This window comes from Panthera pardus, unplaced genomic scaffold (genome assembly GCF_024362965.1).
Source record: "Panthera pardus isolate Hobbes unplaced genomic scaffold, ASM2436296v1 HiC_scaffold_19, whole genome shotgun sequence".
NCBI classification, from domain to species: Eukaryota; Metazoa; Chordata; class Mammalia; order Carnivora; family Felidae; genus Panthera; species Panthera pardus.
Window position 1 is genome coordinate 10,815,658 of NW_026526754.1, and position 23,461 is coordinate 10,839,118.

Consider the following 23,461-nt stretch of genomic DNA (forward strand, 5'->3'; position numbering starts at 1 on the left):
CATCTCCTGGCCTCTTGGCTCAGACTCTGCTCTCCTTCCCCGGAGAAGCTTCTTTATCCTGTCACTCGCTTGTCCCTGTCCCCCTCCCACAAGTGTCACCATCTTCTTCGACTTCCCACAAAATCCAGGGAATTTAAGGAGAAAAGGCCCAGTGCCTTAGCAGCTACAATGACCAGCATCAGAGACATTTGTTCAGAGAGAATTTGTATCTCCTGCTTTTTCACCTTCCCATTTTCCCTTTCAAGGGAAGAATGAAATAAAAATGAAGCACCTCAGGGTGCCTGGATGGTTCAGTCGGTTAAGCGTCTGATTTTGGCTCAGGCCATGATCTCACAGTTTGTGAGTTTGAGCCCCACGTTGGGCTCTGTGCTGACAGCTGGGAGCCTGGAGCCTGCTTCAGATTCCGTGTCTCCCTCTCTCTGCCCCTCCCCCGCTCATGCTCCCTCGCGCTCTCTCTCTCTCTCTCAAATAAACATAAAAAAATTTTTTTTTAAATGAAGGACCTCTTCTAAGGGAGAAGTCAGCCTGTGTGTGCTCACTGCCCGCCCACCCCAGGCCCATCTCACCCTGGCTGCCCTTCGTCTTCTCTCATAATGGAGGTGATGAGGGTATTTGTCAGCAAATCATGGGAGCTTAAGAGAAGCCTCCAGGTTTGAGCACCAAATTCATGCTCTCAGCAACAACAGCCAGAAAGTTCAGGAGTGTGGGAGGAATTTTAAAGACCATTTTATTTTTTCTGGTATTTGGTTGAAATTCTTTCGTGGGCTCCATTCCAGCAAGACATCTGGACAGGTGTGCTCAGCAGGATCCAGAGCTTACGAGGAAAAAGTGATGCCTCATGCCTTGCCATCAAGAGTCACGCTTTCAGCGACAGCCCCAGGAAATTTTAGACTGCAGGTGCAGAAGGGGGGAGAGAGATGAATAGGGCCGATTTCTACTTTTATGAAGTATCTGGAGCAGGCTGGTAGCAGGCGGCTGCTTCCGTGTGACTTGTTCATTAAAGAGGTGACTTCTTGTGCCGGCATCACATGATTTATCTAGTGCAGTTGGCTAGAATCGGAAATACTCTTTGGGGAAAGGCGGGTGCAGAGATTTTAGACTCTGGAAAATTTTCTCCTTACAGGGGAATCTCTCCAAGTATTTATTCTGATTCAGGTTTCTGGTCCATGGCAGTTGCTGTCAAGATCAGCGGTTCTCAAAATGTGGTCCCAGACCAGCAGCATCAGCGTCTCCCTGGAGATTGTTAGAAATGCAGATTCTTGGTCCCCATCCCAGACCAGGTGAATCAGAAACCCCTGGGGTGGGCCGACAGTCCAGGCATAACACACCCTCGGGTGTTCCTGGTGCACGCTCCAGTTAGAGAACTGCTCAGCTAGAACACCATCTGATCGTTAACAACCCAGCCCATGGTGTTGCACCTGCCAGTCAGAAGTGAGGAAGCAAAATCTGGGCTCAGGATAGAAAGATGATGACTGTGCCAAATACCTGGGGAGTCCTTCATATCCTTTGGAGGATTTCACATTTGTTTTCTCACGTGGTTTAGAAAATTGCCCCCGAGGAAGACAGGGCAAGTATAAACATCTTCATTTTACAGATGAAGTAATGCACCTGTTTTGACCACCGGGCACATGTTTTTTCCTGCCATATTGACTGCCATGGGATTGGAGACAGAAATAAGCAAATCCTTCAGAGCAAATCTAGGGAATCTGGGAGGTGCCTACCAGCCGTTTCAGCTGAGCCCTCCTTCCTTCACCTGGTCTACACCTGGGGATGTTGGCAGACGCGATAAAGAACATGGTTCTTGATTTTCAGTATATTGGCACCGCCATGGGCAAAGAGACCCAGTAAAACAGATCTGGTTTGGGGGCAAGGACGTGGGCTTGGGGTATGGATCCCAGCTGTGCCTGCGTCAGCAGCATGACTTTGGGCAAGTGACTGAAAATTAAGCACCTCTTACAAGGAAGAAGTCGGTCCTCTGTGTGTTCGTTATCCCTTCCATGTTACAGTTCCTATAGATTACGGTTTCTTTGCAGTCAACTGGGGATTCCTCTTTGGGGCTGAGAGGGTGGGAGGGGAGGTCCTAGGGAGTGGGGCTGGCAAGGTTGGTTGTAAGGAGGGAAATACCAAATAGGTAAATTCAGTAGACATTTATTTCGATCCCTAATCCCAAACTGTAACTAATTTGAGAAACCATGATAGTAACAGTAATAGCCTTATCACAGAGGCTTGCTCTGCGTCAGGCGCTGTGTTAAGCCCTTTGTGTTCATTATCCCATAGACTCCTCCCTACAGTGCTCTGCAGCGGTTCTCCTACTGTCGCCCCATTGTGTGCGGGAGACCCAACAGTGTATATAACTTGCCTGAAGTAGCACAGAGTTAGGCTTTTCCATCAGGCTACCTTAATCTACGGTGCACCTTAAACAACCATTATTGGCGACATTTTGGCGTGGAGTTGAAGGGAGACGTGCTGGAGTAAATGGCAGCCTTTACTTTTACTTGAGAGTTGATAACTGCAAGAGGTGGAAAGTAGTGTAGAGAAGAAATGCATCTTGATGGATGAGTGGGGAAAGGGACCATCACTGGTAGGTTAACCTAGTGAAGGGCTAATCTTCAGATATTTAAGCTTTTGGTCGGTTCTGGAGGGTGGTCAGTTTGATGTTAGCCTTGTGGGACCCACTTTGTGGTTTCACCCACCACATCCCTCTTGGAAGCTTCCGAGCTCAATGTGTAGATGCTTGTTTGACCGTCATGGAAACTCGCCCTCATTTGGCTTGTGACCTCATGCTCTGATGGGCCCCTTCCTTCGGGAAAACCCCTACATACCTGGTAAGCTTCCTCTCCTTTCTGGAGTTTCCCTAACAGAGAAATGATTTCTGTTATGTGAAGGTATCAGCATTCTGCAAGACACCATATTGTGGATTTCTTGTTGTTAGTTTCCTTCGAGTATATACTGTATGTCTCTCAAGGAAATGCTCATATTGAGACTTTTGAACCAGGAGATGTCATTCAGGTAAGGGAAGTGACACAGGCATGGGAAGTCTCGCCTTCAGCTTTGGAGCTCAAATACTGAGAATGAACACTCATGGCTTGTCCAGGGCACAAGGACTCTGGCCTAGAAACCAGAAAATAGGTCAGAGTAACGTAAATGGATTGATCTAAGGGAACATTTTTACTTCCTTTCACTTGCTCTTATAAATGATGGTTGAAGCTTGTATCTTATGGTGTCTGCAGGGCTCCTACAGTGAAATAGGACTAAATTAGCATGTGCCAAGGATGAGGGCATGAGTGGGTGAAAAGCCAACATTAAACAGAAAATACCTATATATTTAGGTTGACCTTCTGGAAGCCTTCTTGAGCATGTGACATGAGGTTTGAAACTGTAACACAACCACTGATTAAAAAATTAACTGCCTCCATTCCCAGTTGCGTTACACCTGCAATAATTTATCTTTTAGGCCTTCAAGGCGAATACCTGGGTATGGGGAATCTGCTGTTCCAGAATGAGCCCTGTGGTCAGTGCAGAGTAGCTGGACTGCTGTGGACTTGGCATCAAGCCCCAGGTTCTAGTCCTGTTTCTTTCATACTCTGTGAGACCTTGAGGGGAGTCACATGACCTCCCTGAGTTTTGGGTTTGTCCACGTCCAGGAGCCAAATGCTACCCACCCCGTGGGGCAGGCCCTCATGAGATGAAAAGTGTCTGTGGGTGTTTGCTCAGCAGTAGATGCTGTGAATGGGTACAACACCCACTTATATGTGAGGAATTAGTAAACTGATTCTCATCTTCCCATTCCTTCTCCCTGGAAGTGCTCATGACTTTATATCCCCTGCCCAGAGGGGAAAACTGGAGCCCTGGCCAGGCACGCTGTGGTTAGTAGTTCCAGAAGCCCTTCCATCCGCCCTGCCTAGATGACTTTCCGTGTTCCTCAGCAGGTGTCTTGGGGTTTGTTCTGTGTACCCGCCGTGGGGATTCTCCTCTGCTCAGCAAGAGGTGTGTGGTCTCCCCTAGGGGAGCCCATTTGCTCAGAGGGATGCCTGGGAGCTGCTTTTCCTCATCCATCAGAGTTTCAGTTGCTCAAGGAGTAGAGGTGCACTGTGTGCGTGGAAGAGGGGTGGGCGAGCGTGTGTTTCTAGTAACAGGTGTTGCTCCCCTGAGGAAGCTTCATTAGGAGTCCTGTGTGTTTTCATTTGTGAATGTGTATGCGTGTATGAATGTACTTTGTCCATTTCTACTTTAAAGGGGAGGCTTTGACAAAACCTGATCAATATTTTGCATTCCATGCATGAAGAACCAGATGTTAGAAGTTTCTATCACTGGGGAGGAGGAAGGAGCGGGGCCCCTCCAGATTTACAGAAATCAATGTTCTCTGACAGAAGTTGGTTAGTTTTCCTGGGAAACAAGTTACAGGAACACACTTTTTTGATTTTCACGATGAATTATTTTCTAACAAGAGTCCTCTTTTCGTCTCTTTGACTTGCAGTTGTTGGCCAGGGTGAACGAGCACCACATATTAATGGGGTAGAATCCCACAAAGTAACACGGGCTGGCCTCCTTTCTCTCCCATCTTTTTTAATTATTAATTTTCCTTTTGCGCTTGGATTTATGTGCGAGGTTCATTATCGAGGTGCTTCTGATTGCAGCGATGGCTTTTTCTTTCCGAGCCCTGCCCCCACCCCCACCCCAAGCTGGACCCACAGGGGAAGATGTGGGGCATTCGATGTTTCCATGTCCAGGGCACAGGAGTGTCGCCTTCCAGCTAAACCGAGATGGGACAGGCATTTTATTTTATTTTTTATTTTTTATTTTATTTTACTCATTTTGGGGGGGATGAGCATCTTAAAAGAGCTCCACCAAGATCAGAAAGTGGTTTAGGAAAAGGTCCCTGAGCAGTACGAGTGAGCCCACACTCCCCCGTTGTCAGTTTAAAGCACTGACCACCAGTGCAAGTCACATTCCTGATGGCTGTCAGTGAGGACAGTCATGCCTGCTGCGTAGCGGTAATTTCAAGAAGTTGGAGATCATTGGGCTCTTCTACTTCCGTTTATGAGTCAAACTGGATACTTGTTAGAGGTCACTGTAGTTCTTTGAGCTTTCAGAAATAAGTCATATTGAAAGTTTCTTAGGAAATGACTGTACATTTACAGTTCATATAACTCAGTGTTGTGTGCGCACTTTTTAAACCAGCCAGTGACATTGAGGAAAATCAAGGAAACCCTTAGGCAGGTCCAAGGCTATAGGTCACTGGCCCGAGTGAGTTGGGGTAGACCTCAGTTACCACTATTCTTTAGCTAGTTGATCTTGGTTTCTTGGTTTATTAGTTGGTCACGCTTCTTCATCATTATTAGTTTGTGGATAGATGGCAGTTTTTCTTGAGTAAGCCAGTGATTTTCACTGTTGGAGCTGGCGTGTTTTCACGATGATATTCAAGCCAAAGGGATGTTTTTCTCATGTCCCTCTTGGCGTGTTCTCCAAGTCACCACTGTCACTGTCTTAATCAATTGCAGGTTAAGGCCTGGGGTAGGGCGTGTTCTGTGTGTGTGTGCATGTGCGTGCGCGTGTGTGCGTATGCATAGTGTCTAATGTGTTGTAGACGTTTAGAAGTGAATCAGATTCAAACCTTGTCCAGTGGGCAGAGCAGCCGGTTTTCTCTGGGTCCATGTGTAGCGTGCACGCCTGAGAGCCTACTAGCCACAGCTGAAGTTGTTGTTTTGTTTTCTTTTTTAAATTGTACAACTGACCTGGGGTGGCTAGGTGACTCGGTCGGTTGAGCGTTCGACTCTTGGTTTCAGCTCAGGTCATGATCTCACAGCTTGTGGGTTTGAGCCCCGCAGCTGGCTCTGTGCTGTCAGGGTGGATTCTCTCTCTCTCCCTCTCTCTCTGCCCCTCCTCTGCCTTCTGTCTCAAAATAAAAAATAAACTTAAACATTTTAAATAAACTCTACACCTGACCTCATAGAGGTAAGAAGTTAAGATCAAATGCAGAGTAAACTGGAAAAAGTAAAGCAAAACCTACGTTCCCCTCCCCAAGGATGGGAGGACCTCTGATAGAGTTGAGGGAGAGGGTTGGAGCGTTGAGGATTTGTGGGGGAGAAAAATTCGCTCCCTGTCAAGAAGAGCAAGAATTCTGAACAGGGGCAGATCCTTTATTGAGTGTTCCCCTGAGATTTGTGCCTTGGTGGATTCTTCATATATTACAGTGAATTTAATTAAATACATTGGGATCCCAGTTGAGGGTATTCTAATTAGCTGGGTCAGGAACAAATTATTCTCTCTCCTCCAAATGAAAACATCTAGTCTTTTCTGCAGGGGAAGCATGTCCGTGGGTGATGGCTTGCTCTCCTGGAGTCCTCATTGGTCTCTCCAGCCCCACCCCCTCCCACTGCTTCATATTAGGCAGGTTCCAAGGGTAGAATCCTGGGGACACAACCAGTGCCACTTGGGATGGAGAGGGCATCTGGCCAACAGGTCAGGGCATTGACCCTCTCAAGACCTGGGAAATGACCCCATGGTGTGGAGAAGGTCATACAGGGCAGGAGACCCTGTTGCTAGCTTTGGATCCCTGTTTGCTCCAGGTTGGACAGCTGGAGAAGTACTGAGTGAGAACTTATAAAATCTGGTAAGAACAGGATCTTTGACCTGCAGGTAGACTCAGGTTGTGATCAGAAGTTTGGGTTGTGGGACGCCTGGGTAGCTCAATCAGTTAAGCATCCGACTTTGGCTCAGGTCATGATCTTGAGGTTCATGAGTTTGAGCCTCGCAAAGGGCTCTCTGCTGTCAGTGCAGAGCTTGCTTCAGGCCCTCTGTCCCCCTCTCTCGGGCCCTCCTTCCCATCAAAAATAAATAAAAATTAAAAATAGTTTTTGAAAAGTTTGGGTTGGGATGTAACCTTTATAAGCAGGTGTTTCCTGGCAACCAATAAATAGTTTATTCTGCAGTTTTTTCAGTGTGTTGGAGAATGAACCCAGACTACAAATGCCGGCTTGGAATTTTGAATTAAGTTTTTGTACAAGCCTCTAAGAGAAGACCCTAAATATTCTCTAGACCAGGATCAAGGGGAGAGGCCATAGACCTGTTTACCTTGTTTCCTCTTATTCTTTTCTCTACCATTTGTAGCGTGTGTCCATTTCCTTTCCAAAATGGCTCCCAAATGGTAGATGGAAGAACTCCTGGTGGCACAAGAGGTTGCCATTTACCCCCAGGAGATTGAGTATAGAGTGTTTTTGGAACATTTTTATCATATTGGTTATTTTTAAAGCAGGAATTCCCAGTGTGATGTTTATGTCAATTCAGGATTTATATAGTTCTATCACCCAAGGGCCTATGGATTTAAGGACAAAAGACATTTGACATCTCAACTCCCATCCAACTCTTTTTGGCCACGTTGTCCTCTCTTCTGGCTCAGAGGTTGGAAACACCAGCCAGTTGGAAAAGAGCCTTTATATCCATATTACAATTTTATGTTAAGGATTCAGTGCCTTATTGCAAGGAAATCCTGTCTCACGGGAGGGTAATGGGAATTTTGGGGTAAGGCTTTAATGATTCTTGTTCTGAGTTCATACTATATGATCTTACCAAAATCCCTCGATAAAATTCATTGCTTTGGATTCCATGGTTATTTTCCCTGTTATCTTTTATTTCATCATTTGTTGAAGCTTTAATAAATGTAATTCTTTTGGCCTTAGTGACCCAAGACAGCAGTACACGTTTCCCCATGCTGGCTCTCATACAAGTTTCCTGCTCCTTAATCCCAAGCCAGACCCCTTGCTCCCAGAAATATCTTAGTCCAATTTTTGACTTTTGGGGGTGGGAGGACTCTATGGGGAAGCTGGGGACAATGAACGTGGGCAAGCTAATCCTTTTCCCTTTATATCTAGCCCATCAGGCCCTCCTTCTCCCCAGGGTTGTAGCCTCCAAAAAAGATAGCTTTGGTGAATTCCACCCTCCTGAAATCCTCTTCAAGGACCCTGTCTCAGAGGCACATTGAAGATAAACCATTAAAGAGGAAATCAGCTCAAATTTATTTCCAGAAAGTAGCTTTTTATTATAAGTTGTTGTCATTGCCTTAACAGTTAACATTGAGTTCGCCAGTTCTGCCGACTCCTTCTGGTTGTGAAATTGCTGTAGGATGGCTGTTACTAGTGGGGATATTGTTTTGTTCCAAAGCTCTGCACCTGAGTGTGTCAAATCGTCCATTTTGGGGGAAAGAAGGGATTGTTCTCTTGGTACCTATGAAGCCCTTCCCATTTTTGCCTATACCTTGGCCTCAGAGCAACAGTTAGGTATGGGGTGGTTTAGCCAATTTACATGATTGAAGGCCTGGGCCTCCCTTTCATCCCCCACAAAGATTTTTCTGCAACGGTCCATTGGCACGTTCATCCTTCCCTCTTCCAATAAAGCTCAAACATGCTTCTGGGATTTTCATAGTTTTCTACAGAACAAAGAATGTGTACATGTGAGCACCTGAGCCTGGAGTGTGTCATTCAATGGGAAGTGCTGGTAGGGCCGCTCGGGTATTTTTAATGGAGCGCAGGGCATTCTAACTGCTCTGCCTTCTCAGTGTCTCAAGCTATAATCTAGAGAAGAAGGCTGTTGAAGCAGGATGAGCAACAGTTAGCATGGCATTGGCGTGTGCACATGCAGGTCAGAAAGGAGAGGAACAGCACAAAGTGGTTCCGAGGCATTTTTTGTGTCTTCCCTGTGTCTTCTTGAGCCAGGCTCTGGGGTCTGGAGATGGGAGTGGGGAGAAGGAGGAAAGGGCAGGTAATAACACAAGCACATAAAACACATTATCGGAGTTTGCTCCTCCTCAGGGATGCTGGAGGAACATGAGACCCTGGTCCTAGTTCCCTCTCTCCCACTAAGTAGCTGGGTGACCTTGGGTCATTCACTTAAGTTTTTTGGAGTTGTTTGCCCTGCTTTATAAAGGGCAGCCAGTAGAAAAATTCCCTCTTCTCCTAAAATGGGATCATTTGAAATGAAGGAGATTATCCTCTCTATACCAGGAGCTTGTTACTTCCTCAGCTGTTAGTGAGAAGGGCCCATACCTTTCACCGTTTTCTCAAAGAGGCACACAGAGTTTGTGAGTTTTGTCCTTGGATAATCTTCGCGTCTTTTACAGTACACAGAAGTCTGGGGTCTGCTAACTGTTCCCATGACCTCTCCTGTTCTTGCACCTCTCACTTTAATCCTGTGTGTGTCTGCTTTCTGCCACGTTTTGGGCTTCCTTGTTCTAGAATCAGAACACACAAATACAATCAAGAGTGTAATTTTGACCATCTGATGCACTAAGCCAAGTGACCTTCAGATGTTGACAGGCAACCAGTCTGGAGAAATTTATTTTTCTGTGTTTTTTTTTTTTTGTTTTTAATCCGAAGGAAAACCTAATTTTAGGTTCTCCTAATAGACTGTGGTTCTAAATATAAAAACTTGACCTGTCATTCTTGTGGAAAAGCCAGACAACAGCTTTGGCTCTGCGTTACTGACCTAGGATTCTATGCAGGGAGTGTGACCATATAGGCTATCACCTAAAGCAGAGGTTGGCTAACTTTTTCTGTAAAGAGCCAGGTAGTAATATTTGAGGCTTTGAGGCCCATGCTGTCTCTGTTGCAACTACTCAACTCTGGTGCTTGGAAAGCAGCCATCGTTAATATGCAGATCCGTGGATGTGGCTGTGTTCTGTTAAAACTTTATTTACAAAATTAGGCAGCAGGTTGGAGTGGGCCCACAGGCCATTGTTTGCAAACCCTGATCTAAATAAAGTGGGGCATTCTGGAGCGTCTGAGGAAGAACCTTGGATTATTGTGCCAGGAAGACCCAGGTCACCTGGGGAGGGTCGGCACTGTCAGCATCAGCAGCCGCGTGGAAAGCCGCTGGGGAAGGGACGTTCGGGGGAGTTGGGGAGGGGAGTCTGCTGGCTGCTGGCCCTCGAAGCACTGCTGGAGAAGAAGGTACGTTGGGGAAGACAGAACAGCCCCTCCCAGGAATCTCCACCCTGGGCTGCGGCCAGGAACGGGTGGGCTCGTGGCGGTGGTGGCTTCCAGTGGCTTACCCACGACGTGTCCCTCTCCTCTGCCCCTCGCAGCACCTGCAGCAGCACGAGAGCGGAGTGGAGGGCGAAAGTTGCTATTACCACTGCGTCCTGTGCAACTACTCCACCAAGGCCAAGCTGAACCTCATCCAGCACGTGCGCTCCATGAAGCACCAGCGCAGCGAGAGCCTGCGCAAGCTGCAGCGGCTGCAGAAGGGCCTTCCCGAGGAGGACGAGGACCTGGGGCAGATCTTCACCATCCGCAGGTGCCCCTCCACCGATCCGGGTGAGTGGTCTCACGGGCCCGTTGGTGAGTGGTTTCTGGTGGGGGCCCGGTGTGGACCTCCCGAGGGCTTTGGTTTGCTGCTGCTCGTCCTCGTGTCCCATCACCGACCGCACAGGTGGCCATCGTATTCTGGTAGGAACATTGTGTGCCTTCTTGCCTTTCTTTCTTTTTCTTTTTTTTAACTGAAGGAACTTCGCCTCACTTTCTTCAGGTGTCACAGGCCACTTCCCAATGAGCAGGACAACTGGAGATGTTGTGTCTCCTATCCCCAGATTCCTCCGGTGCTTACTCTGGATTCACTCTATTGGTCCAGATGGACATAAAGCAAGTGCTAAATTATGGCCTGCTCGCCGGTAGGGATAAGAGTTTGTGGCCTCAAGTCCAGTGTGTGAGAATGAACTTCAGAGAGGATCAGAACAGCCCGCGCTTGTTCTAAACATTTTCCCATTGGGTTTGAGGGTGCCTCTGCGAGTCATGGCCTGGTGCTGCCTGCTTCTCCACAGGGTCGGGGCCTCCAGCGGAACCTCGCCAGCTCCTGGCTCCCACCACAGTCCCCTTTTTCCGTCACTCCCTTCCACTTCTTTGTGGTTCTCTTTCCCACCAGGACCTCACTGGTAGAATCCTCCTTCTGTGTTTTCAGCCCTTCCACTCCCTTTCTCTCACTGTGGAATCACAGGGCATCAGGGCCTCTTTAAAAACAACAGAACAAGAGCTCTCCCACAATCCTGTGTCCTGCTTCTCTCTCTGCAATAGAATCTTCAAGGTTCTTGAAAGAATAGCCTGTATCTGTCATCTCCAGCCGGTGCCTCAGCTTACCATAGCCTGTCTCGCTGCATCAGCAAACCACCCTTGAGAGGTCACCATTGACCTTGGATTTACCCAACCCTGTAGCTACCTGCTGGGCCTTCTTCTATTCTTTCTGTGGTCTCTGAAAGTATTGCATGGCCCCACGCTGAAGCTCCCTTCCTTGAGCTTCCAGGTTGTGTTTCTGTCCTGTCCTGGTGTTTCTCTTGGCCATCCTTCCCAGCCTGGCCCCTGGCTCGTGGTCCTCGGCCTGCCCCACCTTCTGGCGTCATCTGGGAGTTAGGCCCCGTTCCTTGGCTCCCAGTCCTTTAAAGCTTGATTTCTGTGGAGTTTTTAATCTTAATTTTATCTAATTTCACATTTTTATAGTTCTTAAAGGCAATAAGTTATGTAAACCTTAAGAAAAATGGCATGACCCTCCCCGTCCCCCATCCCCTTGCCCAGAGCCATGGCTTTCAACTTTTAGTTGTTTGTTTTGTTACATATTTCCATCTTTCTTAATGTGCTTTGATTTCTTTTTTTTTTTTTTTATGTTTTAGACATTATCTATTGGCTTTCTACTCTAAACGGTGAGGCTTTCACGAGCATTCCATTCTACAAACCACACACTCCTACTGACACACACCCATCCACAAACTCACACGTGGACACCTCAGACTCCATATACTCCCCTGCACACCACCCCTGGACCCCCTACATCACACTCCCCAGCCCCCGCTGTATACCCAGTCTTCTCTCCCCTCATCTTCCATGATGATTAAATAATAATTTGGGGTTATATTAATATTCAGTGTTTTCATTATTCTAACTCTATAAATATTAATCACAGCTGAGCCATGTAGAGTTTTATAATTTCATTTACCTTCTTGTACAACTTTTTATTTTCCCTGGTTTGCTAGGTATCTATGATTAATTCATGGCTAGCCTTCTGCCAGAGTAGACATTTCCTGGTCTCTGAAGGCCCTGCCAGATCAGTTGTTCTGTCAGCTTCGTTTCTTCCTGGAGATGTCCCTCCTGAGCCCCTCCAGACCTCTCTGCTCCCTGCCCCTGTCCCTACCCCCTCGCTGCTTTTTTGGTCTCTTTACGTAAATGGAGTGAGCTGCTATACGAAAGGGGGAGCATGCGCCCTCCCTGCTGGAGTAGCTGAGGTTTCATTCTCAAAATGGAGAGGCCAGTTTCTTTCTTCAGGAACCAGGGTCATTTCTTGGGTGCCAGCATAACTTGTCACCTCTGGGTCACTGCAAGACTGTTCTTTCCCCTGTGTTTTTCAGATGTCTCTTCTGGTTCAAGTTCAAATACCGTGATCTCGGGGGCTTCCTCTTGGTGCCCGACCCTGTCCCTCCACCTTTATGCGCTCAGGAATGAGGGGCGAGGCCGATACCCCAGACTCATCTGTGCCCGAACACAGCCTGTTGAGCCATCTGCCCGTGGGGGTCCCCGTTTTCCGCCTTTTGGCCTCTGTTTGATCCTGCCACTTGGCATTATTTTGCTGTGGAGCCATTTTACAGGATTCTCCTGTCCCATCCATAAATGCAGACCTATTTATTTCAGGGTTGTTTTTTTTTCTCCCCCAGCTCTGCATACGTCATTGTTTTAATCTTCTGTTAAAAGCTGGTCCCTTTCGCCCTTCAATTCTTTCTTTCACTCTCCTCAGAATTCCCTTTTTATTAATGAGGTGCCCCAAACTAAATAGTGTACAGCTGCCATTTCACCCGGGGTCTATGGACTGGAACAAACAGTTCCCTGTTTTATAATGTAATACTTCTATTTATGCAGTCCGCTCTGGAATTGCTTTCTTACACCATTGCCTTCTGGGTTTCTCTCATTTAATGCGTATTAAGAGTTATTTTTCCCCCTGAAGTGTATGAGCAACTTTAGTCTAGATGATAGACTTCCTTTCTGTATTTCAAAATCCTTTTGTATTGTCTTTGGCCTGGAGTCATGTTTTTTGCTCTCTACCCTCTCCCTCTCCACCCTGCGCCCTCCTCCCTCACACATTCGGGCTGAGCCCATACTCTTCACTAATGACAAAAGGGCAAATTCTTAGGTAATGTTCACGTTGACAGTAAAAGTAACTTGGTGCCATTTTAGAAACCCCTTTAAGACAACTCCTTTTAAAATATGTCCTCCTTCCCCATAGGGATTGGCTCCTAACTTCTTGAGAGAATATTTTCAAGAAAAGGTGAATTTAAGACACTCAAAGTCATCAACTTCAAATTTATCAACAGAGACTTTATCAAATATTCCCAATCTTCTCTTCTCTCAAGTAGGGGTCAGGACATTAGTGTTCAGCTGGAACCGTCATTCGTGTAGCATAAGGAAGCCATGGGGAGGTCTTCGAGCACCTTTTGGGGACCCCTGCTTGTTCTAACTATAAACTGCGTGTAAATGGTGTGCTGTCTAGAGTTTTCTACTCTGGCCTTCTGTCAACAGCTAGTTAAATGATGGTGTTCTTTCTTTCCTTTCTGCCTCTGCTGTCCACACACCGGAAAGTTGTCCAAAAGAAATAACTTCCTTCTCTGAACTCAGGACCTCCAACCCCAGTCCCCCAACACCTTCTTTCCACAGGTATCCAGACTCCCCTTGCTGCGGCTGATGGAGAGAACTCTAGAATAGTTTCTTCCCTGTGGTTGACAAAAAAAAATCTCTTCAGATTTTCCTTGTTAACTTAAAGCCAGTATGTTTTCCAGTCAGTCAAGTTCGCCATGTAGCCTTCCAACCCACATGAATTTGTAAGTATGGAGAAGGACACATGGTGAAGCTCTCCTCCGCCCTTCAGAACTTTGTGGTAGCGGCCAGGACTCACACGTGTCACTGATCGCATAAGCCCTTGAGAGGCCTCGTGGCCGAACATAAAACACCTAGGCCCTGCCCTGCACCAAAGGGCTAAGTGTCAGCTGCTGGAGGTGTGCTGATAGTACACCACTGCCCCCTGCGTGGTCCTGCTTGTGCGAGGCTTTACCCTTATGCTCGTGGGCAAGCCAGGCCCTGTATCATATTGTCTTTAACCTAGTGTGATAGTTGTGTGCTTATGCTTGCCACGTCACCCCCACTCTAGACAGGCAGGCAGGCACACACATGCACGTGCACACACACACACACACACACACACACACAGTGGGACTTCCCATTTAAAAAATGGCTTGGAAATATACAGCTCAGAGAAAAGGAAGTAATTTAAACAGGTGAAGTTTCCCCTCTGCCTTCCTGCCCAGTTTTTTGGTAATGGGCTTGAGTGCATTTTCTGCAAGACCAAGTGTTCTCTGGACTTTCTTGGGATTTGGTCTTTTCATTTCGTGCCCACAACCAGGTAGAGGTAGAGGTAGAGAAGGCCTGTTGTTAAGTGCTGACACACTGAGTTCTAGCTCTTCATTATTGGCACTGGCTGTTTACTTCCCCTTAGTTGACTGGAAGCTCATGGAAGATTGAAAGCTCTCATAGGTGGGTCATGTGAAGGACCACTTCCCCGTTTGCTTATTAAAAAGGCATTTCTGGCTCCCGGGTGAAGCTGTAGTTAATTTCACTATATCATTGCCCTGGGCTTCTAGAAGACAAGAGGCCCTTTGTGTTCCTCCTGTCTGCCTGCCTCTCCTCCTCCTCCTCTTCTTCCTTTTTTTTGTCTTACCCTTGCCTTAACTATTTTCTCTTGCACATAGTCCTAGAGCTCCAGACTTTGCACAGATGTAATTTAACGGTTCTCGATTGCACGCCGACTATGTTCAAGACTTTTTATGAGTCGGGAGACGCCTCTGACATTTCCTCTCCTCTCTTGATGTGGATACCCTGGTGGATATGCCAGCCCAGGCATTCGAGGCAACCAGATGATGACTCAGTTTACAGAGGGCACAGCTCTTTGGAGTTTAAGAGAATATTTTGTTTGGAGCGGAAGCTGGCATCCCCCTTCACTGACACGTCTTTGGCGCTCGAGGTCGTGAATTCCTGGGGTCGGGAGGCAGAGGCTTGCCAAGTGATAATGTGGATTTGGTGACAACCTATTCTGAAACACTCACTGGCTTCTCTTGATGGATCATTTTTTCATACCATGTTTCAGGGAGTTTTTGCTTTTAACTTCTGCAGCTTAAAAGAGTAAGAAAATGTTCTCTTTTCAAAACTTTCTCATTTTGTCCTGTTTTTATTTTTCAAAATTGGTATGAGGCTGCCTTCTAACTATGAAGTACATCTCTTTTTTCTATAAGTAGCTAAATTATATGCAATTTTAGAGTAATTTTTCTCATAGCACTGAAATATGTTAAGGCCAGTTCTGTAATTCCAAAACATTGTTTTTGTAAAACCAAACAGCTGTGTTCTTTTTTTTTTTTTTCGCCTTTTTATGGTATGTCTTGTTGTTGGGACTTGGGAAAAGGTATAGGGATAAAAATATTTCCAACTAAAGACATTACATGTAAAAGAAATCACAACAGATTGGAGTGAGTGAAATTTTATGTATTACAGAGGAGCGGAAAAATATGACTGTGTGTTAAATATATTCTCTGATAAGGACTGTTTGGACAATAGGATTATAAACCTCAGTGTGCTTTTTGGAAAGATGCTTCACAACGCACGGATAAAGAGAGATCATTATGTGTCAGCGTGAAAGAGGGCATAATACCGTTAAAGGAAAAATGGAGTTTATAGAATAACATGATTTGGTTCTGTTAGTTTGATTAATTTGATTCTATTTTGTAAAAGTATTTTTCTTAAAGCTTTTAAAATAACCATTCTCATCAAAGTTTGTAATTGGTGTCTCTGGCTGTTTCATGGGTGGGATCTACTTAACATGGAGTCTAAGAGAGTGTCAGGCACATGGCAGGACTCAGATATTGATGGCACGTATACACACAGATACTAACACAATTGCTAAGAACATACCAAAGAGTAAATCTTGGTTGTCTTTTGTCGTAGAGACACTTTTCTGTTTGTCACTGTAAAGCATACATAGTTTGATTACCGTCTGATTCTCTTGCATTTTGCATCTACATGGCGAGGACAGGAGTAGTTCTTAGGGTATATACACCGTCTTGTTTTTCTGTTGGAACAGATTTTCTGATTTGCCTTAATTAGTCCTCTAACAATCTACAAAGGTCAGCGCCAATTGCCTGTTCATTTACATTTGTAATTGTGATGGCTTCTGATTACATATTCCTTGTCTTAGTCCTTCCTGTAAGTATATGCTAGTGTGCCCTCCCCTTCCCTCCTCCCACATCCCGCACATGCATCAGCCCAGTGTGGACGCCGAGGATCTGACTGACTCTTCATACAAGAAACCTTTGTGGGGATGGTCCAGCCTTCCCTTGAATTTCAGCGTCTGTTATGGAAAGGCATCTTGGAGAGGCCGTCGCTTCTAAGTTAGGAATATAATGAAGCCAGAGTCAGGGAAATTATGTCGATGCCAGGCAAGAAATCTGAGAGCCATTATCTAGGAGCCTTCTCGAACTGGGTAATTAAGGGCAATTAAACTTTCCTGCTTGCTCTCTGCAAAATATGCTAATGATCTGGTCTTTTGGAAGGTGGACACGTCTAAATGTGGTTTTATTGCCGTCCCATGTTCTGGTCTGGAAGGGTCTCTCCGAAGAGGGTGAGATGTCATGACACCAGTGGCTTGGGCAGTGGGTCCAGAGTCTCCAACCTCGCATGTAATCTCTTTCCTCTCTGTCTTTTGCAGGAGAGGCTCACATCCACATCCAGACATGGACCTTTCAGATATTATCCAAAACCTGGCTGCAGTAGCCTGAGTTGCAGTGATGCTTATTCATTCGCCCTTTCATATTCTAGATCTGCCATTCACTAGTTGATTTATTTTTATGAGCTGATCAAAGCTACCAGGGATTTGTTTGTCTGTTTGTTTTATTTTACTATATAAATCTGGAGCATACGTTGCCCTGTACAATGGGCTATACGTGTGGCTACACATTGTGGGCCACTTAGCCTTGTTCTTGGTTGGGGGCTCTAGGTTGTCTTCCATACTGTCCTCTGGGGTAGGTAGTAGTGTGTGTCCTCATGGCCACCTAGTGCTGCCGACTCTGGGAGGCAGCAATACCATGGCCACTCTCTTCTAGGGAGGGTGGTAACAAGGAGCACTGCAAAAAGGAAAAAAAAACAGGGACCTGCTGGTGGTTACTGGAATTAGGAGGGTGTGTGTGTGTGTGTGTGTGTGTGTGTGTGTGTTGAGTCAGTATTGGATGGTGCCCTATTGAGGGATATGAGCGTGCTAGAGAGCCCAGAAACACAGGAACCCCCGGGGGAAACTTAGAATATCATATCACACCAAGTGTTATTTTAGCGAAACCTTTATGCCAAGTCACCTTTGAAAAGGGGTATCTAAGGAACTTGAAAGTTTGAAACTTGACCTTCAGGTGAACAAGGATTGTTAGCCAGTGAGTGGGTGTTCTTGCTGGGTCGGTTGGGGTTTGGGGATTTCACTGGAAGGGAGGGGCCTGGTGATGACCACTGTAGCAGGACACAGTGGCCCTGTGTGCGTCCCTCACCCCAGCCTCGGCACTTAGTACCTCTTGTATTGCTCAAATGTAGTTTTCAAGAGAAGTAATGGCTTGTGTTTGCTTTGCCTCTAGAAATGTGCAAAGGATCCATATCTTGGGCTACTTATATTCTATATTAAACTTGTTCCTGACCTTGGTTGGGGGCCAGGGAGGAAAATAGAACATGCATCTCTTTGCTTACAGAAATAGCTCAAAGGCTTCTCAGACTTACAGATATTAAGGAACCCCCTTCAAACTGTGACCCAATTATGAGAATTATAGTTTCATATGATTTTTTTTACCCATTGACTAGAAATGAAAAGTGTTGTGTCTTTCCAGATCAGTATAAGCACTGTCCTTAGTTCCGTGGTCGTTGGGTTTCTAGATCCCTTGAGAGCAAAGTGAACGTCTCCAGATCCATGCCTGCCCATCTAGTATGGTAGTCATGGCCATATGTGGCTATTTAAGTTTAAATTAATTAAAGTTACATAAAAATTTTAAATTCAGTTTCTTGGGGCACCTGGGTGGTTCAGCGGGTTAGGCAGCCAACTGGATCTCAGCTCAGGTCATGATCTCATCATTCGTGAGTTCGAGTCCTGCATCAGGTTCTGCATTGATGATGTGAAGCCTGCTTGGGATTCTGCCTCTCCTTCTCTCTGCCCCTCCCTCGCTTGTACACGTGCACGTTCTCTCTCCCTCTCCCTCTCCCTCTCCCTCTCCCTCTCCCTCTCCCTCTCCCTCTCCCTCTCCCTCTCCCTCTCCCTCTCCCTCTCCCTCTCTCCCCTCTCCCCTCTCCCCTCTCCCCTCTCCCCTCTCCCCTCTCCCCTCTCCCCTCTCCACACACACACACACACACACACACACACACACTAAATAAACTTTTAAAAATATGCAGTGTCTCTGTCATACTAGCCAAATTTCAAGTGCTTGGTATGACATGTGGCTCATGGCTACCTCATTGGACAGTATAGATTTATAGAACAGTTGAGAAAGTTCTTTTTACATAACTTATATTTATAGAATAGTTGACAAAGTGTTGAGGTCCTCACTGGGATTCCTTAGAATTATGGCAGGCCCAGGCTGGGTTTGGGCTGCACTTTTTATGAAGTTCTTTGGCTTCCATTTTAAAGAATATGGTACCCACCCACCACCTGCTTTCTGCCAATTCTGGATGGGGTATAGTCTTTATTGCTCTTTCTCTCTCTCTTTTTGCTTCCTTTTCTTGGTTTTTCTCAGTGTGAGAGGTATGCTTCAAATAAGCATGTAAGCCTATTAGCAGTGTTGAGGGAGTTTGATCGGACTTTCTAAAGATGCATCTTGCAGAGTGCATGTTAAAGGGCTTTTTATAGTTCATATCTCAAGACTATCTTGAGACCTTGGGTGTATATGTTAACAAAAGGAGCTATTGATTGCTTTTAAAAGATCCTTGACCTTTGCTCTAATTAGAATATTAAAAATTGGACAGTGTGTGATTTTTCTTGGAACAGACCTGTTGTTTTAACTTAAAACTTGATCCCAAACTGTCGTCTTCTCATGAAGTCAAAAAAAGAATCTGTGTTCTTTTCTTCCACTGTTTCCATTGGTTTAAAGTCCTGAGCTCAGGACAGAGTTTTTCTTTCTGGACTGCCTTACTTGGCTTAGGGCTGCCATGACAAAATATCATAGACTGGTTGGCTTACCCAAGAGAAATGTGTTTCCCCCAGTTCTGGAGGCTGAAAGTCCCAAGATCAAGTCATCGGCAGGTTTGGTTTCTCCTGAGGCCTCTCTCCTTGCCTTATAGATGGCTGCCTCCTGTCCTCATGTGGCCTGTCCTCTGTGTGCACCTCCCTGCTATCTGTCTGTCTGGATTTAAAAGGACACCAGTCAGATTGGTTTAGGGCTCCTTTTACTCAAAGAGCCTCCTTTTATATGATCAGTGTTTCAAGGGCCCTGTCTCCAAACACAGACACACCTGAGGAACTGGGGGTTAGGGCTTCCATGTATGAATTTTGGGGGAACACAATTCAGTCTGTAACATGGGCTTTCTGAGGACATTTGAAGTCTGTTTCATGTTCCTTCTTTGACATGGTCCTTTTGGGTGTGGAGGGAAGGGTGGGATGTGGAGGTGGACGCAGAGGTGACCCGATGTTGGGGAGACCCTCCACAGCTCCCATCCTCCGTCCTTGTTGAGGCCCCTGGCAGGTGAAACAGGGCCAGCTCCTTGGAAGGGGACTCCAGAGGAAGGCAGAGGTGCTGGAGGCAACTCGTCAGGACAGAGTCGGGTCAGAACACCATGCCCGCTGAGCTCATCTCTCCGTGATTTTTTTCTCACCAGTCCTGACACAGCCTCCACTCACACCTCCTCCTGGGAAACCCCAGGGAACAACCAGCCAGCCCTGTGTAGGGACATTTTCGTGCCTGTGAAACGTGACACTCTCAGCATCAATAGAACTTGCCCTTGTTGGGCGCTCCAGCAGGCCAGTTGTGTAGAAGGTGTAGAAGGTTTGTGTGAGAGGGATTTATAGCCATACTGACTCCTTACTGTTGCCCACTGGTACTTTCATGGACAAGCAGAACTCACCGGATTTGTGGATAGTGTTGGGTAGCCCTGGTTTTGTGTTTTTGTTTTTTTTTTTTTGCTTTTTGTTTTGTTTTGTTTCTCTGGTTGGGGTAAATGCCCCCAGATCCAGAGCCTTACCATATTCCACATCCTGTTACGGTAGAGAATTCTGTGTGGTGTAAATTGGTTGGGCTTCCATCCAAAGGATTTGGGTTGCTGGAAGTACCTGAAGGAACTTTTATTCTTTGATTTTGCCTTACTCCGTATTGAATGCTCCATGCTTGACATTATCTAAAGGTCCCAGGGCAGACGTTTTCACCCTTAATAACTTCTGCTGAGGGCCTATCCCCATGTGTCTCTAGGGCTGGCATATCCTCAGTCCCAACCCTGATCTTTCTGAATGTGAGCCTGGGATGCAGGCCTCAGAGCCACCTTCCAGATGGGCCTTCCTTGACTGCAGGAGCATAAGGCAGAGACCGGTCACCAGTTCACAGCCAAGTGTAGATGTCTCACGTCTCTAGGTTTGCAGTGTTCTGGACTATTTGTGCTTAGTGCCACATGTGACTTGTGGCCGCCATATTGGATCCTGCAGATAGTAGATATTTCCTTCCCTGATGAAAGTTCTCATGGACACTGTAGCTCTAGACAGCAGCAAAGCTGGGAGTTGGAGCAGAGGCTCAGGGCAATACTCTTCCCACTGTGCCTGCCTTTCTTGCTGTGGGTTGACTGGCTCATCCAGGGGATAAGTAGCTCTTTGGCCCCAGGACAGGGCTTTTCATACCTAGAAAGGAATGTGGTTCATTGCTTAATTCTCAGTATAGAAGTGGAGAAACCCATGAGACTGAGGTGAGAAAAGGGGCAGCAGTTATTTGTGACATCAGAGTGCAAGCCTTGGTCTTCTCTGAGACTTGGCAGTGGTTTGCATGGCTTTGCTAACACTCACGGTCTTCTGTGCTTCTCTTTTCTGAGTCAGTCCCCAAAGCAGTGAGAAACCCCAGAGAGTGGAAAGGGCAGCTTTGACCCAGTCACCTGGGCCAGGGGTCTTTATTTGAATGGGTTCTAGCCTGTCACCAGTACAGGAACCTTGTGAGGCACTGCTGAGATGAGGATGTGGTCTGGCCATCAGCCATGCAAACTTGTGTCCACCCTGGACATTTTTATGGTCATAGCTGGAATTTTGTAGTATACATTAGCTGGAATTGGGGTTGGTAGGTCTGGAATTATTAACAGAGCAACAACAAAGACTATATTGGCAGTAAAAATCAGAACAAAATAAAAATGGGGCCATGATTCTTGAAAAAGGGTGGGATAGGGAAGTACAAAGAGGCTGGGCAGGTGCTAACGACTTTGGAACTGAAGAGGTAAAGATAAGGAATCCATAGAGGAAAGACCATGTTTGACCTTTCTTGCTTTGAAAAGAACGTTGGCTGGCTGGTGAAGATGTGACTGATTTGAGTCCAGAGGTGGAGCTCTTTAGTCCTGCAAAGATGGACATGTCCTTAGCATGGCCAGGCACCACTCTAGGCTCTGGGGAATCTGCCAGCAGGAGGAGAACACGGATTCTGGACTTCTCCCTCTAGTTGCGGGGTGGGGGGGGCGGGGTTGTGGTGGTCAGACACCAAATAAACAAATACAGAATGTCAGGTGTGCAAGGTTCTATACAAATAAATAGAGCAAGGCAGGGTGGGGTGAGTTGGTGGAGTTGTTTTATATAAGATGCCCCGGAAAAAGTCTCTCTGGGGAGGCGACATTGGAGCTGAGCAGAGGACAGTGAATGTGAGCAGTCCTGGCAGAGGTCCAGCAAGTGCAAAGCCCCTGGGCTGAGGGTGGGCAGAGGGCTGGGGAGGAGGCAGAGGGCTGGGAGGTGTGGTTCAAGCAGCCCAGTCCCCTGGGGGCCTTGGCAGTGTGTGGGGGGATTTGAATTTTCCTCCCCTCAAGATGGGAAGTCATTGGCAAGGTGTGAGCAGCGGAGGGGACAGTATGACTTACACTAATCAGGTTGTTGTGGAAATTTGCGTGTCCACCATAGTCCAGATGTAGGGTGTCTCCCTCTCCATCACCCCCAAGTAGAGTTGTCCCTCCAGGTAGGGAGGAGAGGGGTGACTGTAGTTATCGGGGGGCGCCACTGACCCCTGAACTGCTTGCTTCGAGGCTTCTGCCTACCACATAGCACTGTGGAGTCCTCTGCTTTAGCCCAGGGGTCAGCAGCTTTTTTTCCAAAAACAAAATCCTTTCCTGGTGACTCATTGCCTAAGTGTGAAGCACAGGAAAGACTTGTCCTTTTGACATGAGGATGCGTTGTCTCTACTACAATGTAAACACCACACGCAGGAATGAGAAACTGTCTCTGGTCAGGGTATGTGTTAGGATGACCAAGGCAGAGTGCCCGAGTCTTTCGTCTCCTCCTGTCCTGCACCTTCTTCTGATGGGCGTTCACATTCCACAGGACTTGTTGTATAAGATTGCGATGTGTATCTCTAGGACAGGAATTTCATTGCATTGCCTACCACTGTAACCCAAAAAGAGCTCAGTGCCCTAACACCTTTGATCCTCGGTGTCCCCAGTGCTGCGTGTCCAGAGGTCATTATCCCATTCTGGAAGGGCCGGTGACCCAGCTCTGACTTGCGTGTCTAGCCAGCCTTTGACAGACAGGCCTGATCTAATTCTGCAACCATTTTATTCTCCACAGACATGTGCCCAGATCTCAGGCGGATCTGAAGACTTTCTTCCAACACATCAGAGCAGGGAGATTTGCACTATGGTGTACTGTTTTCTCTGGGCTTTATTTTAATCAGGAATGTGGACTGGGGTGTGTGTGTGTGTGTGTGTGTGTGTGTGTGTGTGTGTGTGTGTGTGTGTTCCCGTAGATGGTGTACAAACACAGGGCTTTTAGTCCCTTTTGTAAGACAGGTTTTACATAGCTAATTGGGAAATAGTCTTTTTCCTTAATCGTTTTAGGGCCACTCCAACCCCTTCAGGGTCTCTCTCCCCTCAGGATTGTCAGGCTCATGTTGAAAGACCTCTGGGGGTGGGGAAGGATGTTGGTATATATCACGGATATTCGGAAAGAATTTTTCAGCCACACCTGGCTGCCGTGTGTGAGGACAAATTTAATTTATTTTAAAAATCTGGCCACAGGCAGCCTTTTCTGTTTGTTTCCTTTGGTTGGGGTAGGGGATGGATTGGATTGCATTTGCTTTCTTCCAGATTTGACCAGCCGGCACAAGAGAGATTATCTCTAAAGGATATGAAAGGTTTAATCATTTTAATTTTGTTTTTATTAAAGTTTATCATAACTTTTTTTTTCCCAACGTGCCCTGCTAGGACAGAAG

At 46.6% G+C, this 23,461-nt stretch overlaps 1 protein-coding gene across 5 annotated transcripts in view; it reads left to right on the plus strand.

Annotated features, from left to right (window-relative positions):
- The window catches only part of ZFHX3 (zinc finger homeobox 3), a 250,120-nt gene that overhangs the window by 139,853 nt on the left and 86,806 nt on the right, over positions 1-23,461 (plus strand). For all 5 annotated transcript variants that reach the window (XR_008423547.1, XM_053906608.1, XM_053906606.1 and 2 more), the window contains one exon: positions 10,079-10,310. Coding sequence is in view for 4 of the 5 variants with exons in the window: in XM_053906608.1 (XP_053762583.1) it covers positions 10,079-10,310 (232 nt within the window). In the remaining variant the exon portion in view is untranslated. The remainder of the gene's footprint in view (positions 1-10,078; positions 10,311-23,461) is intronic.